Source organism: Brassica napus, chromosome A9, assembly GCF_020379485.1.
Source record: "Brassica napus cultivar Da-Ae chromosome A9, Da-Ae, whole genome shotgun sequence".
NCBI lineage: Eukaryota > Viridiplantae > Streptophyta > Magnoliopsida > Brassicales > Brassicaceae > Brassica > Brassica napus.
Window position 1 is genome coordinate 7,693,122 of NC_063442.1, and position 18,019 is coordinate 7,711,140.

The 18,019-nt window shown below is 30.1% G+C and overlaps 2 protein-coding genes across 2 annotated transcripts; one reads left to right on the top strand and one right to left on the bottom strand.

The window, feature by feature from the left end:
• Positions 1-3,420: 3,420 nt before the first annotated feature.
• LOC106451022 (dehydration-responsive element-binding protein 1E) lies at positions 3,421-5,484 on the bottom strand. The gene is made up of 3 exons (XM_048739698.1): positions 5,395-5,484; positions 5,016-5,052; positions 3,421-4,310 (listed from the first exon to the last, which is right to left on the bottom strand). Exons 2-3 carry the CDS (start codon positions 5,043-5,045, stop codon positions 3,783-3,785), a joined length of 558 nt encoding a protein of 185 aa, XP_048595655.1. The 5' UTR covers positions 5,046-5,052; positions 5,395-5,484; the 3' UTR covers positions 3,421-3,782.
• Positions 5,485-16,567: 11,083 nt separating this feature from the next.
• LOC106377761 (ethylene-responsive transcription factor ERF026-like) lies at positions 16,568-17,731 on the top strand. Its single transcript, XM_013818009.3, has one exon. The coding sequence runs from the start codon at positions 16,886-16,888 to the stop codon at positions 17,636-17,638; it is 753 nt and encodes a 250-aa protein (XP_013673463.1). The 5' UTR covers positions 16,568-16,885; the 3' UTR covers positions 17,639-17,731.
• The last annotated feature ends 288 nt before the right edge of the window (positions 17,732-18,019 follow it).

Sequence of the window (18,019 nt, forward strand, 5' to 3'; positions counted from 1 at the left end):
GATTAGAATGCAGTTAGTATTGGGAGCTGAAACCAAAAAATCGCTCATGGCATTTTATGTACATATGTAAATAGACACTTTTTTTATGAGAAAATAACCAATGGGCATTGAATTATTGGCACTTGAGGAATAATCCCAATACGGTGAACTCGCAGTTCGATCTCCGTAAGTCACCAGATAATTTAACATTGCACTTCTCAAACCCACATAATAGTCGCCTGGCTTATTGAAGGAACGCAAAATTACATTGTGACATCTCTTTTTACATATAAGAAATCTTACAAAGATAAAAAAAATAAATAAAGTTTCTGTACATAGAAAGCTTTTGTTTTAAAAGTTGCTTTATAGCATTTTCAAAAAGAAATTCTATTTTGAAGTTTTCAAAACTATATATTTGAAATTTAAAGGTATTTTTCTCCAAAATAAATACTTCAAACTTAGCTTCAAAATTATTTATATTTTATACTATAGTCTTTATATTTTCATAATTTAATTTATATTCATATAATTCTTGTAAACAACTAGAACATATATAAAATATACAGAAATATTAATTAATAAATTTTATATTAAAATATAAAATTGAAATAACATAATTAATATTAAAATTAAAACAAAATACCATATTATTCCATAAATTATTTCTGTAATACATATATGATCATGTATTTCAAAGTAAAAAATGACTCTCTTTATTTTTAATTCTTAAAAACTTAACTTCCATCGATGATATTAATACTCACGAACAGTCGATCTGAAAAGAAATAATACATCCGAAATAACAACAACAACCATCTTTGATTGCATAAAATTTGTTTGGATAATATTTTAGAGATTTCATAGGTTCCAAATCAAATTTATCTGACTATTAATGTTGTTGTAGTATTTAAATTTGTGTAACAATTATGTCTTCAGGTAGTTTTTAAAAGTATTTTTTGTTAGGTTTCTTTTTGTATATTGTTGTTGTCTAAATTTAGTTTTAAAATATTTTAAATTTTATTTGAAAGTTTTATTTAATTTTATGTGTAAAATTTGAAGTTATTAAAAATTGAAATATTTATGAATATAAAAATTTTAAGGATTAAAACGATAAAAGATCAAATATTTAAGAATCATAAATATGATGAGTAATTGTAGGGGCCAAAATGCACACAAAAATATGAAACTTCAAATTTGAAGTTTTGATTAGTGAAACTTCAAATATAGAGTTTCACTCTTCAAAATTTCAAATTAAAGATTTTTTAGAGAGCAAAAAAATTTCATATTTAAAGTTATAGAATGTCTTTTGGAGATGCTATTATAGAATAAGCTCTCTGCAAAAGGTTATTTCTTTCATCGGTTATTTTAAACAAATAAAAAATTATACCTTGAGTTAATACTTGAATTTCATTGACATATATATAAGAGCTGACGTTTACCTTTGGTGTGGTGACCTATTTGTCACCATTGGATCATAGTCACTAGCAACAGCAAAACAAGAAGATAAATTAAAACATTTAGCTAATTGTAACTTTGTAAAATGAGACAAAGGAAGAAGAAAATATTATATCACATCTTGAACTTACTATCATTATTTTTACACAATCAGCAGCACGACCAAATATACATGAATCAAGATACAAACACCCAGGAGAATGTGCCAAGTATGGTTGTACCAACTGACTGTCCTTTTTATTTTATCAGCTGTATGACACATCATTATTATAAATCTCATTATGTTATCTGCATCTTATATATCCAGTATCGGTCCAAATATTGCGAACTTTTTGTATGACCCTAAATCAAAATAGACAAAGCTGTACATTCCATATAGGGAAAATTAGTTTCTAAGAACATGCGGAATAGAAAGAAAAAAAACTACACAGTTCATGTGTATTAGCTTGTTGATAGTCACTCAAGCCTATCCACAGTTGAGTATTCCCATAATATTATTTTATTTGAAGTTCTTTTTGTTGACAATTGGTGAGTTCCGTCTTAAGCCTCTGGACTCACTACCCATTACGTATCGACAATCTCTTCTGAATATGAGACCATAGTTCGTTAGCATACTCATGAACCGGTAGGGTGGTTCGCAAGGAGGTCTCTTCAACTGTGAGCTTCAGCCATGAAATCACCATAGCATTGTTTGCTTCCCAATCGTTGAGATCTCCAGAGTTCGCATCAGATTTTTGGATTTTCCCATCTACAAACCCAAACTTCCTGCTTTGAGTACAAAGCGAATATTGGTAGACTACTTGTCGTAATTAGGTCTCCGAAGGAGCGGCTGAGAAACCACATTACCAGCCAGGATTATCTCATGAAGAGATATCATAAGAATCAATTGTTCTTCGTGTTTTCACCCTAACAGCCGCAACAACACCATCGATCGTTTCTCATGATAATGAATCAAAAGTTCTACTCCATCACAAAGAACATGATGTACACAAGGTCAAAGAAACGAAACGAATAAAAACAGATTCAAAGATCGACATCAAGCAAAATTGGTAGGCTTTGCCAATTGCTCTGATATCATGTCTGAAAACTCAAAATATGAAAACCAGTTTTATTGTTTGTTTCTTTGGCCTGAAACGTAGTACATATACACAGAGATTATACTTATGTGTTTTAGTATTTGTCTAAACTACCTTAATACAACTCATAATATATACATCAATATTTACATATTTGGTCCAACAATAACAAGTCATGTCGATAGAGATAACTTAATGAAGTAATGATAAACTTTATTTAAAAGACTGAGAACGTCATTTGTTTATTAAGAAAGTTCTTAAACATTCATTAACTAAATTGGAATAGAAAATGTATTGCTGGTTAACAAAGAGCATCTTCATTACTTGTATCTAACAAAAATTCACATAATAAAATAAAATAAAATAAATGGTTCAACTGTATATTTTGGGTTGAGTTTCCATGATTTTGAGATAGTCAAAGTTAAATGCTAATATGTATATTACTTACATATGCATTTGAGTTGAGAACTCTATGTTAATAAGTTTCAAGTGGAAATGCTTTAACAACAATACAGTAATGCCAGTAAAACCACTCGTTCACAAGTCGCAAACAAAATACTATGTTTATGGAATGGTCCAATAGGTAATGGGACAGAGACCCATTTCTATTTTTTTCCACTAGGGACTTCAATTCAACCAGACCAGCACAGCGAATCCTGGGACTAAGATTAATATCAACATTTCTCCAGTCAAAATTATGTTTCATGGTCTTTTTTTTTTTTTTTGGTAGATTATGTTTCATGGTCTTTTTATGACAACGAAATCATGTTTCATGGTCAAATATATGCAAAATCGTTGTTATATAAAAGGGAATGTAACATAAGTTGCCAAACTCCATGTAACACACTATTCTCCCTATTACAATAGAAAATGATGATTATATAACATAAATTCTTATAACTAATAAGTGAATATGAAAATTATTTTACATTAATTTGTAATACATTTTTGAACATTACATACTTATGATGATACACTTTGGTACCTAGAGGAGGTAAACCAGAAAAATATACAGTCAACATGACTCATTGCACTGGACTTCTTTACTTATCTAAGCCCATTTATTTTAAACATACGAAAGCAAAGAAAACCTCATAACGAAGGTTTGGTTCACTAAAAAAGACACATAAAACACAAGCACCAAAGATTCCGAGAATCTTTTCCAACCTTTTATCTCCCGAGAGAGTATCTTCTTAAACCCATTTGGTCATCACAAATGAGACATACATACATACATATATACATTAATATACGTATCGTTAAATACGTAATTTAGTAACTCCAAAGTGACAGCTCTTCGTAACCCATTTCTTCTTCCACGTAAACACTCGTATTCATGTCGACGTACGCTCTCGGCGGCGACATTAACGGCTCCTCCGCAAGCCTCATCATCATTCCCGCGACTCCCTCTCCTTCCTCCACTGTGTCAAGCTCACCACCACCGGACGAGGGCAAAACCGTAATTCCGGTACTAAACTCTGGAGGCCTAAACATCTCTGCCGCTTCAGCAGCCGTGCGCCTGATCGTGTCCGGATCGGTGGATTCGGCCGCCGGCAAACGCCAAGCTGAGTCGGAGAAATTCAAGCACGCGGATCTCCCGCGCAGAGCAAGCACCGCCACGTCGTGAGCACGTGCCGCCATCTCCGCTGTAGGATAAGTTCCGAGCCATACTCGGCGCTGGTGAATGGGTTCTCGGACTTCGCAAACCCATTTGTCGCCGTTCCTACTTCGCACTCCTCTGTAGATCGGATGACGTGTTTCCTTGAAGATTTTACGTCCAGCACGCTTCTTAGGCTTCATCTCCGCTAGGGGTGGGCACTTTAACCGATATCCGAAGTGGCACCCGAACCCGATCCGAAAAACCCGAACCGAAATCCGAACCGAAGTAGCAAAATACCCGAACGGGTATTGAATAAGGAGAGATTGGATACCCGAACCCGAACGGGTAATACCCGAACCCGAATGGATATCCGAAGATAACCGAACATATATATAATTAACCTTATATTTCTAGTTTACATCTCTCATTTTATATAAAATATTTATATTGATACTACACATACTTTAAGTTCATAAGATGTACATACAATTACGGAAAAAATGATTTGCTACTCACTTAAAATGCATGTCAAGTTTTTTATTTCAAAAATTAACAAAAAGTTACATCCAACTTTTTTTTTAAAATAACTAAATTAATGTCTTTTTAGTTTTAAAATGTTATGTCCAAATCTATTAACTATTCAATCTATTAAAAATAAAAAATTAGTTAACTGAAAGTTATATTTTTAAATACTAGAAACTTGAGAAATAAAAATATTAATTTTTTTTTTCAAAATCTAAATATCCGAACCCGATCCGAAATAACCGAATCCGAACTAAAAATACCCGAACCCGACCCGAAATATAGAAATACCCGAACGGGTTCTACACCTCTATACCGAAATACCCGAAAATCCGAAATACCCGATCCGAACCCGAACGGGTACCCGAACGCCCACCTCTAATCTCCGCCAAGACATTGTTGTTGTTTTCCATCTCCGGTCTGGTCCCGATGAAGTAGAGTAAAAAGTTTTATCAGTTAAACAAAACCAGAAAAAAAATCAAAAAGTTGACGAAATGCCCAATAAAAAATATTTATAAATATTTTGACGAATTTTACATTATATGTTTTTATAAATTGATTTTTTCACGAATTATCTTGCTTGTCATTGAAATATGAACTGAAATTAAGCTTCATTTCACTTTAAAGATAGCTTCGAACAGAGTAAATTGCAAATAAAATCAAACTAAAACAGAGCATAATGTAAAACAAACACGAAAATAAAATCTAAAATACTAGCGACATCAAAATCGTCAGTTTTACTACAATAGAATCTGAATTTACCGAAAAAGCGAACTGAAAATGAAGGGTTTGTCTTGTCTTGAACTTGCCCTGTTTTCGTAGCTGAAGAAAAGAGTGAAGTGAAATAGAGTGAAGTGAGGAAGAGATAAATATATAGGCTACTATTGTAGGACCCTCTTGGTACGACATGTACGCGCGTAAGACAGGTTATATAGATTTCTCCTTTTTAAAGTGCCATGCTGGCAATTACAGTGTTAATGGTGATGTATCCTTATTATTTGGGTTGTTCAAAAAAGAAAAATCCTTATTATTTACCTACTAATCACTTACGTAATTATATCTTTATATTCTAGGATTTCACTGAATCTGTAATGGAAAAACGTCAAATTATATATTATTACTAGTCAATCCATTACAATTTTTATTTTTATATAACACTATAAAAGTTTGTTTTTCTTGATGAAGGGTTAAATGGTTAATTAGAGTTCGCCCTAGTGTTTTCTCTCAGACACGAATTCCAAGGCGGCCGCCATCAACACAAAGCTTCAACTCCGATCTAGCATGGACGTTTGGTGCCTGACCCTCTCCGCTGTTCTTCTCTCCTGAGAAGCTATGCTTCTCACTCTCGGGACCCATGCTGGGTTTACCCGAAGAACCCTCTCACCAAAAGGTGAAGACCTCCTACAACTTAGAAGACTGCGTTTTTTGTCTGGCTGTATTCCTGAAAGATCTATGTCTCCGGTGAGAAACCTTTCTTCCAATATTGCTACCACTGGTTCAAGTCTGAAGGTGAAGGGTTCAACTTTGAATTCGCTTGTTCCGGAATCTCCAAATCTGTTTTCTCTGGAGCTTCCCGACCATGCTCAACCACCAGAACCTCCTGACCCACCTAACGCTCCATCGGAGCTACAATATGTTCCCTCTTCGACGACTCCGGCACCTGTATCCCTCGACATGACATATCCTTCCTCGCCGCCCATCTCTACAGATCTGTGCGGTACCAGAGCGAGAACTTTCCCGAGCAGATCTCGAAGATCGTCACCACCCTTTAGCTTTATCTCTATTCTCCACCTGCTACCGACCTCTATCACAGCTATGTTCCTCCTACTTGAGAGTAAAGGACCAATCAGTTGCAGGCAAGCCTCCATCGACGAGGAATCTTCCGAGCTACAGCAATTTACCGGCGTTCTACTGTCCATTCCTCACGGGAGTAAAAATATGGGCTGGGCCAAATGGTTTTCTCTAGTGGGCCTTGACACTTTCTCCAGCCCATCAAATTCTACAAGCTTTATCATTCCCGATAATCATGCCATTAAGGGTAACTTGGTGTTATACCAAAAGGCTTCAACAACTTCCTCCTTAGCCTGGGAGAGATCACATTCATCCTCCTTCCCATTATGGAAGAGATCACTTTTGTCTTTCTTCCTTTCCAGGAAAAGACTTTTTTCAGCGACTGCCTCCTCTGTGGCATCGCCTCTTGCTGCGGAAACTTTGGCGTTACGAAACGCCATGATCTCTGCTCTTCAGTGTGGGATTAACGCTCTCTTGATCTTTTCAGACTCTCAGATTCTCACTAACCTTGTGAATTCAAGAGGAAGACATTTAGAGATCGCTGTTCTTCTCAACCTTCTATCTGCTCTATTTACTGCTGTTGAATTTAAATTTATCCCTAGACTAATTATTAATAGAGCTGACCTTGTGGCCAGACAAGCTCTCTGTTTAATGTACCAATCCTAAGTTAAGAAATGAACGTTGCTTTACAAAAAAAAAAAAAGGGTTAAATGGTTATGTATAATCCTTTTAACTTTTTTTTTGATAAAAGGGTTAAACGGTTATGCATATCTATTCTATTAAAATAGTAAAATTAATATAGGTGTAGTTTAACTATTTTAATACAATTATTAAAACTTTTTATTAATCATTTAAGAAAAATATTATACAAAAAATACAAATACGACTAAAAATTACAAATATAAAAATTAAATTTCTAAAAAAATATAAAACAAAAAATATATCCGTTTTTTAAAAAAATTTTAAGAGCGGGTCAGAATCTAGTAACCCTTTAAATTTTAATATATTGTAATTCTAATGTTATTAGCACATAATTTTTATTAGCTGAGCTATAGATTGAAAATGTGAGAAAGTGCATATAAATTTGACACAAACTATTTTATATTTATTTATTTTTACATCCTATTTTTATATCTTTAAATTCTATGATAAAAAAACCACATCCATATTTTATTTAGTTTTTATTGTTTTAAGAATTTGAGATGGGTAAATATTAATTATCATATATATATATATATATATATATATCAATTTGTTTTACATAAAAATAATTATTCACCAGATAATAACTATCAAACAAAGTTACAAAAAAAAATAACTATCAAACAATAAAAAATGTGTTTTGACAAAAAAAAAAAGTTTAAAAAAAGTGGTCAGTTTTGGAGGAAACGGTTATTCATATATTCCTTTCCTGACAAGTGGAAACAGTTGGGGCTGTTATTTATTTTATTGTAATTTTGTAGTGGGATATTGATTGGGTGAATTTTAAGCACATGTTTCTATTTCATTAAGGAAACTATTGGTGAATAACACGTGGGGTTTCCGTGGGGATAACATTTTCACTTTCGCTCTCATTTTAGTTTACACTAAAGTGTGATTGGATTGCATGATTAGAGATTATAATAAAAATAGTTGGAATAAAAAAATTTACTCTCAGTTTCACTCAAATATATCCGATCAGTATGACAGAAAAAAAAATTCATTCATTTACTTTAGAAAAAATCATTTTTTTTGTTATTTTCATTTTTTTTTAATTCTACACAAACAATAATTGACTAGAAAATACAAAAAAAAAACAGCCGCAAAACTTAATTTATTTATGTGCATACGAAGTTTAAAAATAATAATGAGATGTAATACATTAACTCTTCAATAACGATGATATATTTAAGAGACCAATATTTGTATTCGTCATTTATAATCAATAAAGATTGTAGTGTTGTAAAATGTTAAAACCATTTAATAAACAAATATTATTATAAAAATCATTCCGTGCATGCGTGCGGATTATCATCTAGTATTCTGATATTAATGTTGTTGAATCGCTACTTCATGTATATCAAATACTCGGTGTAATACTCTACAAATATTTCAGAATGGAAATAAAACATGTTTCAGTTTCAACTCAGTCTCCAATTTCTTAATATTATAAGGAGCATGTATACCTTATGCAATAGTTGTGTCCTACGGTGCAAATAGAGGCCAACTAAACATGAGTTTAATCACTTATTTTGGACGACATAGACGAGTCCTACGACAGGTCTATTAGCAGTGTGTAGTCTAGATTTGTTCTTAATAAGTATCAGCAATTGAGTTTTTTTTTATAAACTGTAAAATAGACAAAAAATACAATCGTTTTCATAAATATGTTTTAGCTGAAGATGTTACCTTTTATGCTGAAGAATCTGCAATCTTTAGCATGTAGTCTACAAAGGAAACGAGGAAGATGATACTAAAAGTAGCCAATAATACTTTTTTTGCAGAATCCCTAACACTTTCTACACTTTTTTTGGTGTCTATCATATCAGTGTTGGATCACGAGTTAATGGCGGGTTTTTACCGAGTTGATTTAATTAAAATGTTTTACATACTTAAACTGAAATATCGTATGATAGTAGCTCATTATATGTTTTCTTTTAAATGATGACAGTCCATATCTTTAGCCCATGCCAGTTAAATTCTATAGATTATTATTTCTTTTACCAGCCAAAATTTAATAAACTGTTTGTTTTACAGTCAGATACATTCAACACAATTATACATAAAATTAAATTACTTAAAAAACATAATCAAATAATTAACGAGTGTTTATATCTTTTCAATTAAATTTTAGTAAGATAATAAATTGGGTAGGAGTGCTTAGTTAATGGGTTATATTTAAAATTACATTTTTATCTCTTTAATAATAATATTATTGTTTGTATATCATTGTAGAATCTACAAAATTAGTTTACAAAGATAATTACAAATTAAATTACTTTAAAAAAAGTTAAATAATTAACAAGTGCTTATATCTTTTCAATTAAATTTTAGTAAGAAAATAAATCCCTCACTTTCAAAGCACATGTCTTTTTTTTTTGAAACACAAGCACATGTCAAAATCTAGTTCTACTTTAAAAAAATTGGTTAGGAGTGCTTCTTAGTTATATTTAAAATTACATTTTATCTCTTTAATAATATTATTATTATTTGTATATCATTCTAGAATCTAACAAATTATTTTACAAATTAAATTACTTAAAAGCATAATCAAATAATTAACAAGTTTTTATATATTTTCAATTAAATTTTAGTAAGAAAATAAATCATTCTCTTTCAAAGCATGGGTCAAAATCTAGTTCGACTTAAAATAATTGTGTAGAAGTGCTTCTTAGTTAAGGGGTTATATTTAAAATTAAATTTGTATCTCTTTAATAATATTATTATTATTTGTATATCACTGTAGAATCTACAAAATTATTTTACAAAGATAAATTACAAATATTTCTATATTTAAAGTATATGTCAACACATATAAAATTAAATATATTTTTTTGATATTTTAAATTATGATAAATACAATATGTTTTAATAACATCAAAATAAATAGCCAAAAAACAAATATTACATTAAACAAATTTTATAAAAATAAAAAATTGAAATTAAAAGAAGATAGAAACATCTATATTATTAAAACTGAAGTACATTTGAGAGTTGTTTGGAAACTTGGATAGTAGTATAAATGAGAATTGTTTGGAAACATGGATAGTAGTATAAATGAGAATTGTTTGGAAGCATGAATAACAGTAGAAAATAATACTTGCTTTTCTTAATTGATTTTTTAAAAGATTTTTATTATATTGTTAATCAATTCTAACCCTTCATCTATTATATTTACTAAATAAGTTAATCTCATTTATTACAGAAGTACAAAACAAAATTTATTTGTTTTCAATTTTTATTTTATCTTTTGCATTCATTTTTCTCAATTTTAATTATTTCTATACAAAATTCAAATCAAAATAATAATTTAAAATTAATTTATATAAATAATTGATTCAAATATATATATATATATATATTTTTTAAAAAATTTTACTAAAATATTTTCCAATAACCATTTAAAAAATATTTTCACTATATATAAGAAAAATACAATACATAACTTAATTAAAAACACCAACTTAAATTATGGTTTTTATATTTCATATTAAGTTTATAAATATAATATATGTGATTATTTATATGATGGTATGTATAAAATAATATTAATTATATGATTACTTATATTATGGTACATATAAAATATGATTAATTATATGATGACATATATATGATATATAATAGTGACATGAAAAACAAAACTTATTTGTTTTCAATTTTTTTTTATTTTATCTTTTACATTCATTTTCTCACTTTTTAACTATCTCATTAATTATATTTACTATAATATTTTGCCAGGATTATTTACATATTAACTATAATAATTCGACATATTTGAATGAAACCACTCTATTTGTGATAAGAATTCAAAATGGTTAACAATTTTTTTTATTTACTTATGTATCGGTTAGACATGGACATTCGGATAACTATTCAGCTACGAGTTATTTCTGTGGGTTATCATGCTTTTTGAGTTTTGAAACTAGACTTCATTTCGGTATTATAAATTTTCATGTGTGTTTCGAATCGGGTCCAGATGAATTCAGTCTTGATATATACAAACCTACAAATATCCAAAAACTAATGTATTTGACGCCGGTACGGATATTTGTATGAAAAGTAAGAATATTAACCGATTCAATTCAGGTATGTTGAATTCAAATTAAACTAAAAATAACCAAATAACCAAAAGTAATCATATTACTCTATTTGATTCAGGTTCGATTATGATGTATAGAAATCTAAAAGTACTTATGCAATTAATTATATTATGACACATATAAAATATATAATACTAATCATAAAAATAAAATATCGATTTATAAGAAAGTAAAAATTAACACTCGCACGGGCGTGCGGGTCAATCTCTAGTATGATTTATAAAAAGATCAATTGGTGTCTATTTTTAGTAGAGTAATCATTGTTGGCAAAAAAGGAAAAAAGAAAAAAAAAAGAAAAAAGAAAAGGAAAAAGGAGTTGTTCATTTAATAAAACTAAAATATCAACATATGATTTATAACATTTGACAATATTTCTTTTGAGTTCTGCTTTTTGATCCAATAGAACGCTTGATAAATTTAACCCACTTATTGATAGCTGAATTTTTTAATCATTAATCACACTGCAAATGCACAATAAATCATAGTAGTATATAAGGGATCAGATCTACATAGACCAAGGTTGCACAACAAGTCTCCGAGAATAGAGTCAAGCTAAGGCGGAAATATTGGTATTTGTTTTCCTAAGGCTAAGAAGAAGTAAATATGCAGTATGTACAATGTAATAAAAGCTAAAACTTATACACACAAAACGTTAGGTATTAGAGATTTCGCAGGAAATCAGATCATAAATGTAACCAATTTATCAAAGAATCAATTAAGCACCATTATAGAACACAAAACACAGTTGTATAATCTTTCTACTCATGTAGCTCCAATCACTATGTTTAACAACCTACAGAACTAACTCCCGTTGAGCGTAAGAGATTAGACACACATTAAGCTAGTTTCAAAAGGTTCACAAAGCGCAATAACATCAACTCATGTTGGCTAATGAACTTTGCTCACATATATTATTTTCAAGCAATCAATTCAACTCCCCCTGCATTCAATTAAAGTAAGATCATGAACTAGGTGATCAATCAAGTTCAAGCATTAAGAACAATCCAAGCGAAGAAATCTAATGAAGATTCCCAATCAAACAATCCTAAACATTCATTCTCATCAATTCTTTTGAACCCTAATACCTAACTATGAAACTACTCAAACATAAGCAGAGAAAAAAGATCAATGATAAAATTTGCACAATAAGATTAAAGAGATAAAAACATGGATTAGAAAGATTCTCTCGTCTCTCCAGAACTCTGAAACCTAAAATTCAGGTACAAAATAAAATGTGGCCTAAACAATTTCTAAAATAGTAGATATAGGTCAAAACCACGTCCTGGTAGAATTTTAGGCTAAGACAAACCAAAAATAAGGAAATCAATTTTTCTTCTTTTTTTTCTCTCGTATTGAACCGGTAGACAGAACATTAATCTTCAGTAAAACATACATAAATTTTGATCTAATCTATGATCGGCCTCAAACTATAATATTTGGAAAGCTAATTAAATTATGTATCTTGCATCCAAATTTCAGCCCAATGATACTGTGAGAAAACCCCATTTGTTGCTAAATATCGGACGCATCTGCAAAATTATGCATTTTTAATTTTCTTTTTGCATCTAATTCAACCTCTTTTGTTCCAAATAGACTTAAACATGTAAAAACTCCAAAATAACACTAAAAGACACTAAAACACTGATTTGGCAAAATACTCCAAACCTAGGTGAAAAACTAGTAAAAACACCTATATATCACTACTTAAATTGATAACAAGTAAAGACAATTCTGGAGACTGTAATGTTAAAGAACTGAACACATGAGTTTCACTATTAGAGGGTATCTAAAATACTAATATTGATATGATTTTTAAGTTTTTGGATATCTTTCATAAGCATTAGCTGATAATATATGAAAGCTTTATGGAAATAATTTTACTGAATAATTATGTATGTATTTAAATTATATGGTTTAGTTTGTATATTTTTATATATGATATCTCCTAAACGCTCTCCCCTCTCTCTAAAATCAATCTGAAACCATAACTCCGGCCCAGTGCTACTGGTGCCGGAGGAATTTATCTTTTCATTTTCTCTTGGTTTCCCTTTGCTTTCTTTCTATCTATGTGGACCACTATCGATATGCTTGTTATATTAGGTTTGGAAGGACCTAACCGGAGACTATATCAAGTTAATGGGGTCCAGTTCCGACGGGTTATGGAGTAGCAGCGAGGCTCTAAGGAAGGCAGATGGCGAGAGAGTCGACTTTTAGGGTGTACCGAAGGGCCAGATCTGGTTTTCCCTCTTCAGATATGCGATTTCGGCTCAATGGTGGCACATGGTTGGCGAGGCGCCTCTCCTAAGATGGATCTTCGTTTATTCGCATCGGTGAGACATACGAATGAGAGAATCGACAGGCAATGGAAATATATTTTCTACCAATTCGCAGGGATGACACACACAAGGTTTTCACCAATGAAGTGGTTAACCGGAGGAGTTAACCTATCAGCGATATGTGGCAGGAGACTCTACATCCGAGCATCAGAGAAGACATGTCGTTTGCAACTGGCGGTATGAACTCTGCATTTTAGGAAGTTTTGAATATGATGAACTAGTACATGTATGTTGCCGAGACCTTCCTTTCAGTACGGATCTTTGTGTTCGGTTTGAGGATGAGGATGGTAAAGCTGAACACCAGGGGTTTGAGTTTACCTCGATAATGCGCTTTTTGGTGAATATACTCTTGGTACACAAATATCATGTCAATCAATCTGACCATTAGCTCGTTTAAGATTGTAACTCGTGGTTCGGCTTTTTTTTTCTGTGTTAGTAGATGCATGTTACCTCATTACGAGCTCTAATTTAGGTGGTTTAAAAGGAAAATTACTTAGAATCATGGAGTAATTTCAGTCTCACAGTGGTCTAATATATAATGTTAGGTAGCGTTGGATCCAATCTAGTGATCCAAGGTAATACTAGATCATCCTATTATATCTGTGGCATAATTTACTGCGGTTAAGTCTTTGTATCGAATTTATTGATGAGATGAATTTGATGTTGAGAAAAAATGTCATTCAACCACTATTTTAACTGATTTGAACAAAATTATGTGCTGCTCTAATAGGCTACTGGGCCTCAATCTAGGATCCAAAATAAAATATTCCCAAGCCTATGCAAGCTTGGTCGTTAACCGCAAGTCTAAAACTGTCTTATTTCCATAAGCTATTTTGAACACGAAAATATACATTCTCCTGTCACTCATTTTTCAGCGAAAATCAGATTTTCGTCACTCTAAATGAAATCTCTTTCTCTTTTCCCAAATACTTTTTGGTGCGCCGGTTTGGTTAAAAAAACCCCTAGCACCTCGTACATATCTGCTACATGTATACATCATGACTATACAAAAAACACTGGATCAAAAAGAAACAATAAAGGAAAATTTTCATGTTTACCATTTTTTTGTTACTATTATTTATGTTTATCACTATTAAAGAGCATTTTCAAAGTACCTTATTCATTAAGAGTCAAATAAATATTGTTATATATTTTCAAAGACTCTTATAACATTGTTATATATATATAATAATAAATAATTATTTAAATAAATAAATAATAAAATAATAAAAAAGTAAAATAAAAAATAAAAGAATTTTTTTATGTTTTCGAATTATACTTTTTCAAATTTGAAATTTTTTGTAAAAAAAATTTTGAATTGTTTTTTCAAAATGAAAAATCAAAAATTATTTTTGAAACTATTTAAATTTTTTAAAAAAATATTTTTGTAAGTATTTATTTATATATTTATTAGAATCCTAAATTTCACATTCCAAAAAGTCTATCCACCCCTCAACTCTAAACCATAAGTCTAGATTAATTAATGCTAGGGTTATAAATATCTTTTTCCTCTTTAAAAGTGAGGATAAAAATGATTAGTGTAAATATAAAAAGTGATATTATGAATATGTTATTTTTGGTAATTTCAAAACAATAAATAAAAAATAGTTTGTGAATATTTAACGGCTAAAATTACTTCCACCAAACACAACCGCAAACAAAACACATTTAAGAGAAAATCCCACGTAATAACCAAACATTTTAATTTCATATTAGATTTTGATCTTCACTTTCAAAATACGAAATTATTTTTGTTCATATAATTTTATTTAAAAATTTGCACATTAATTATTTTAACTTAATTTTCTAAAGTTAGGTATTAAATTTCAAGAAAAATTATAATCACTATTCTATATAGATTTTCTTAATTTTAATATTGAAAAATAAATGAAAATAATTTATGAAAATTTCATTTTTGGTTTTCTTACATGTCTATACTTTTTGATTTCAGTATAAATTTGTGAAATAAAGTGAAAGAGTTAATTGAGATATTAATATATTTATACTTTAGATATGTAAAGATTAGATTTTTATACTAATTGAAAATATAGCTATCCTATTAACTAAAATATACTATAATGTAATATCATAATTTTAAGAAATACTACTACAATATTGCATTGATTTATAATATATTTGTATCATGGAATAACATATGTTCGGATAATTTTTTTATTTGTGTTATAATATTGTATCGTTAAAATAAAATTTTATATAAATATCACTATGTAGTAATCAAAGATTAAAAATATAATAATTCGTTTATTTTGCGTGTCTTGCATTTATTATAATTTGTTTTTAACAAACTAAATTAAAACAAAGGGATACATATTTTAATATGTATGACACTGGTCACAATTGTTTTTTTAAATATAAATGAGTTTATGAATTTGTTAACTGTCTCATATCTGATTAGTATCTTAATGATTGATGAAATAACCTATTAATATTTTTTTTGTTATCTAACCTATTAAATTTATAATCACAAATATATCAATCATAAACCATTCCAAGATACGGTAAATAATAATATAACTGTTTGTTAATTTTAAATATTTTAGTTTATCAACTAACTATATATAATAAAAAATTTAGTATCTAAATATTTTTTAAAAATAATTTTTACAATTATAATTAGTTATCAATTACTTAATATTTGTTTTAAAAATATTTTAATAAATTAAAGTATATTGTAAAATCTAGAAATTTTTGTTTATATATAATTTAATTTAATTTTTAATAATTAAATAAATATACACGTATATATATGATATTATAAATTTTTAATTTTGTATATTAGTTAAAATTAAATTAACATTCATATATAATTATTTAATAATAATTCTGAATATTTTTAGTTATTTAGATGTTTATAGTGTTTTAAACTGTATATATATATATATTTGTTTCGAAGAAATAGTAAGATTGTAGTAGATTCTAATCTTAGAAACATTTATAAGAATATCTTTTTATTTTTTATTTTTTTTAAATATTAAAATATTTTGTTAAATTAATAAAATAGTTATAATGTATATTTATATTTTTAAACTTTATATTTATATTTTTAAGAAGATATATTAAGATCTTATTAGACTCCAATCTTAGAAAAATCAATATGAATATCTTTGTTTTAAAATTAAAATAGTTTGTTAAATTAATAAAATAATTTAGTTAAAACAATATATTTTTATGCATAGTTAATATAAAAAGGCAAACTTGATAATATACATTGAGATATTTTAAACATAAAATCCTTAATTTCTTTCAGTAAAAAGCCTAAGGTCTTGTTTCTTACATATCTCTCTCTCTCTCTACATATTATATATGACTAACCCCAATAGTGCTTTCACTGAATCTAAAGCTATAAGCCAAGCTTCTTCATCGTCAGTTACTATTGTCTCAGCTCGCACGTGCGGTGACAGTATCTCTAGCTCTGCCGCGTGTGAAAAATCTTGTCCACTTACTACTATCACTTCTGCTACTGTTTCCTTTGCGGCTGCTACTTCTACAAGTGGTAGTGATAATGATACATTAATGGACACTGACGCCGGATTGATCTCTCGCCGGAAAAATCATCCGGTTTACCGGGGGATCCGTTGCCGGAGCGGAAAATGGGTCTCCGAGATCCGAGAGCCTAAGAAGACAACACGTGTCTGGCTGGGGACTTATTCGACGCCTGAGATGGCTGCCGCTGCCTATGACGTTGCGGCTTTAGCTCTTAAAGGCGGAGAGGCGGTCTTAAACTTCCCCGAGTCCATCGGGAGTTACCCTCTTCCGGTTTCCTCTTCAGCAGCTCATATCCGAACCGCTGCGGCTAAGGCGGCTGCTACGGTTGGTGCTGCGGCTGCGGCTGCTGTCAATGCGGCTATGAAGGGAGGTGAAAAGAAGGAAGAGAAAGTTTGCGACGGGGCGGGATCTTCAGCTGTGGAGTTTGTGGATGAAGAAGAGCTATTGAACATGCCTGGTTTGCTAGAGGATATGGCCAAGGGGATGATGGTGGCTCCGCCGTGGATGGGGTGTCCTCCATCGGATGATTCTCCAGAGGATTCCGACGGAGAGAGCTTGTGGAGTTATTGATTTGTGTTGAAATCTGTTTTATTTTGTGTTGAATGTTTGTTTACTTCTTTGCCAATCACTGTATGTCTTGTTGAATAAATCGTATGTTTCCCACATTTATGATTCAGGAAGACAAATTCCTCTCAACAATTTTATTTAGTCACATTTGTGTGTTTGGAATGTTCTTGAATTAGGGCTCTGGGGAGTTCTTGAATTTTTGGATTAGGGTTTTTCTTAGTTTTTTTTTTGTATCTTAGTTACTTAGTCTATCTAGCCAGTTTCTCTTGTGGTTGTTTTTTTTATATGTGTTTGATGTTATGAACACTTTCATGAATAGTTTTCAATTTGTTTAAAAGAATTGAAACGAATTTCATCTAACAAATCTCCTGACAGTAGTTGGAC

Excerpts from the sequence above, each read along its gene's own strand:
- LOC106451022 (XM_048739698.1), bottom strand. The coding sequence starts at position 5,045 with ATGGAAAACAACAACAATGTCTTGGCGGAG. Across the intron at positions 4,311-5,015 it reads ACAACAATGTCTTGGCGGAG|ATGAAGCCTAAGAAGCGTGC; the intron begins ATTAGAGGTGGG and ends CCCCTAGCGGAG.
- LOC106377761 (XM_013818009.3), top strand. The coding sequence starts at position 16,886 with ATGACTAACCCCAATAGTGCTTTCACTGAATCTAAAGCTATAAGCCAA.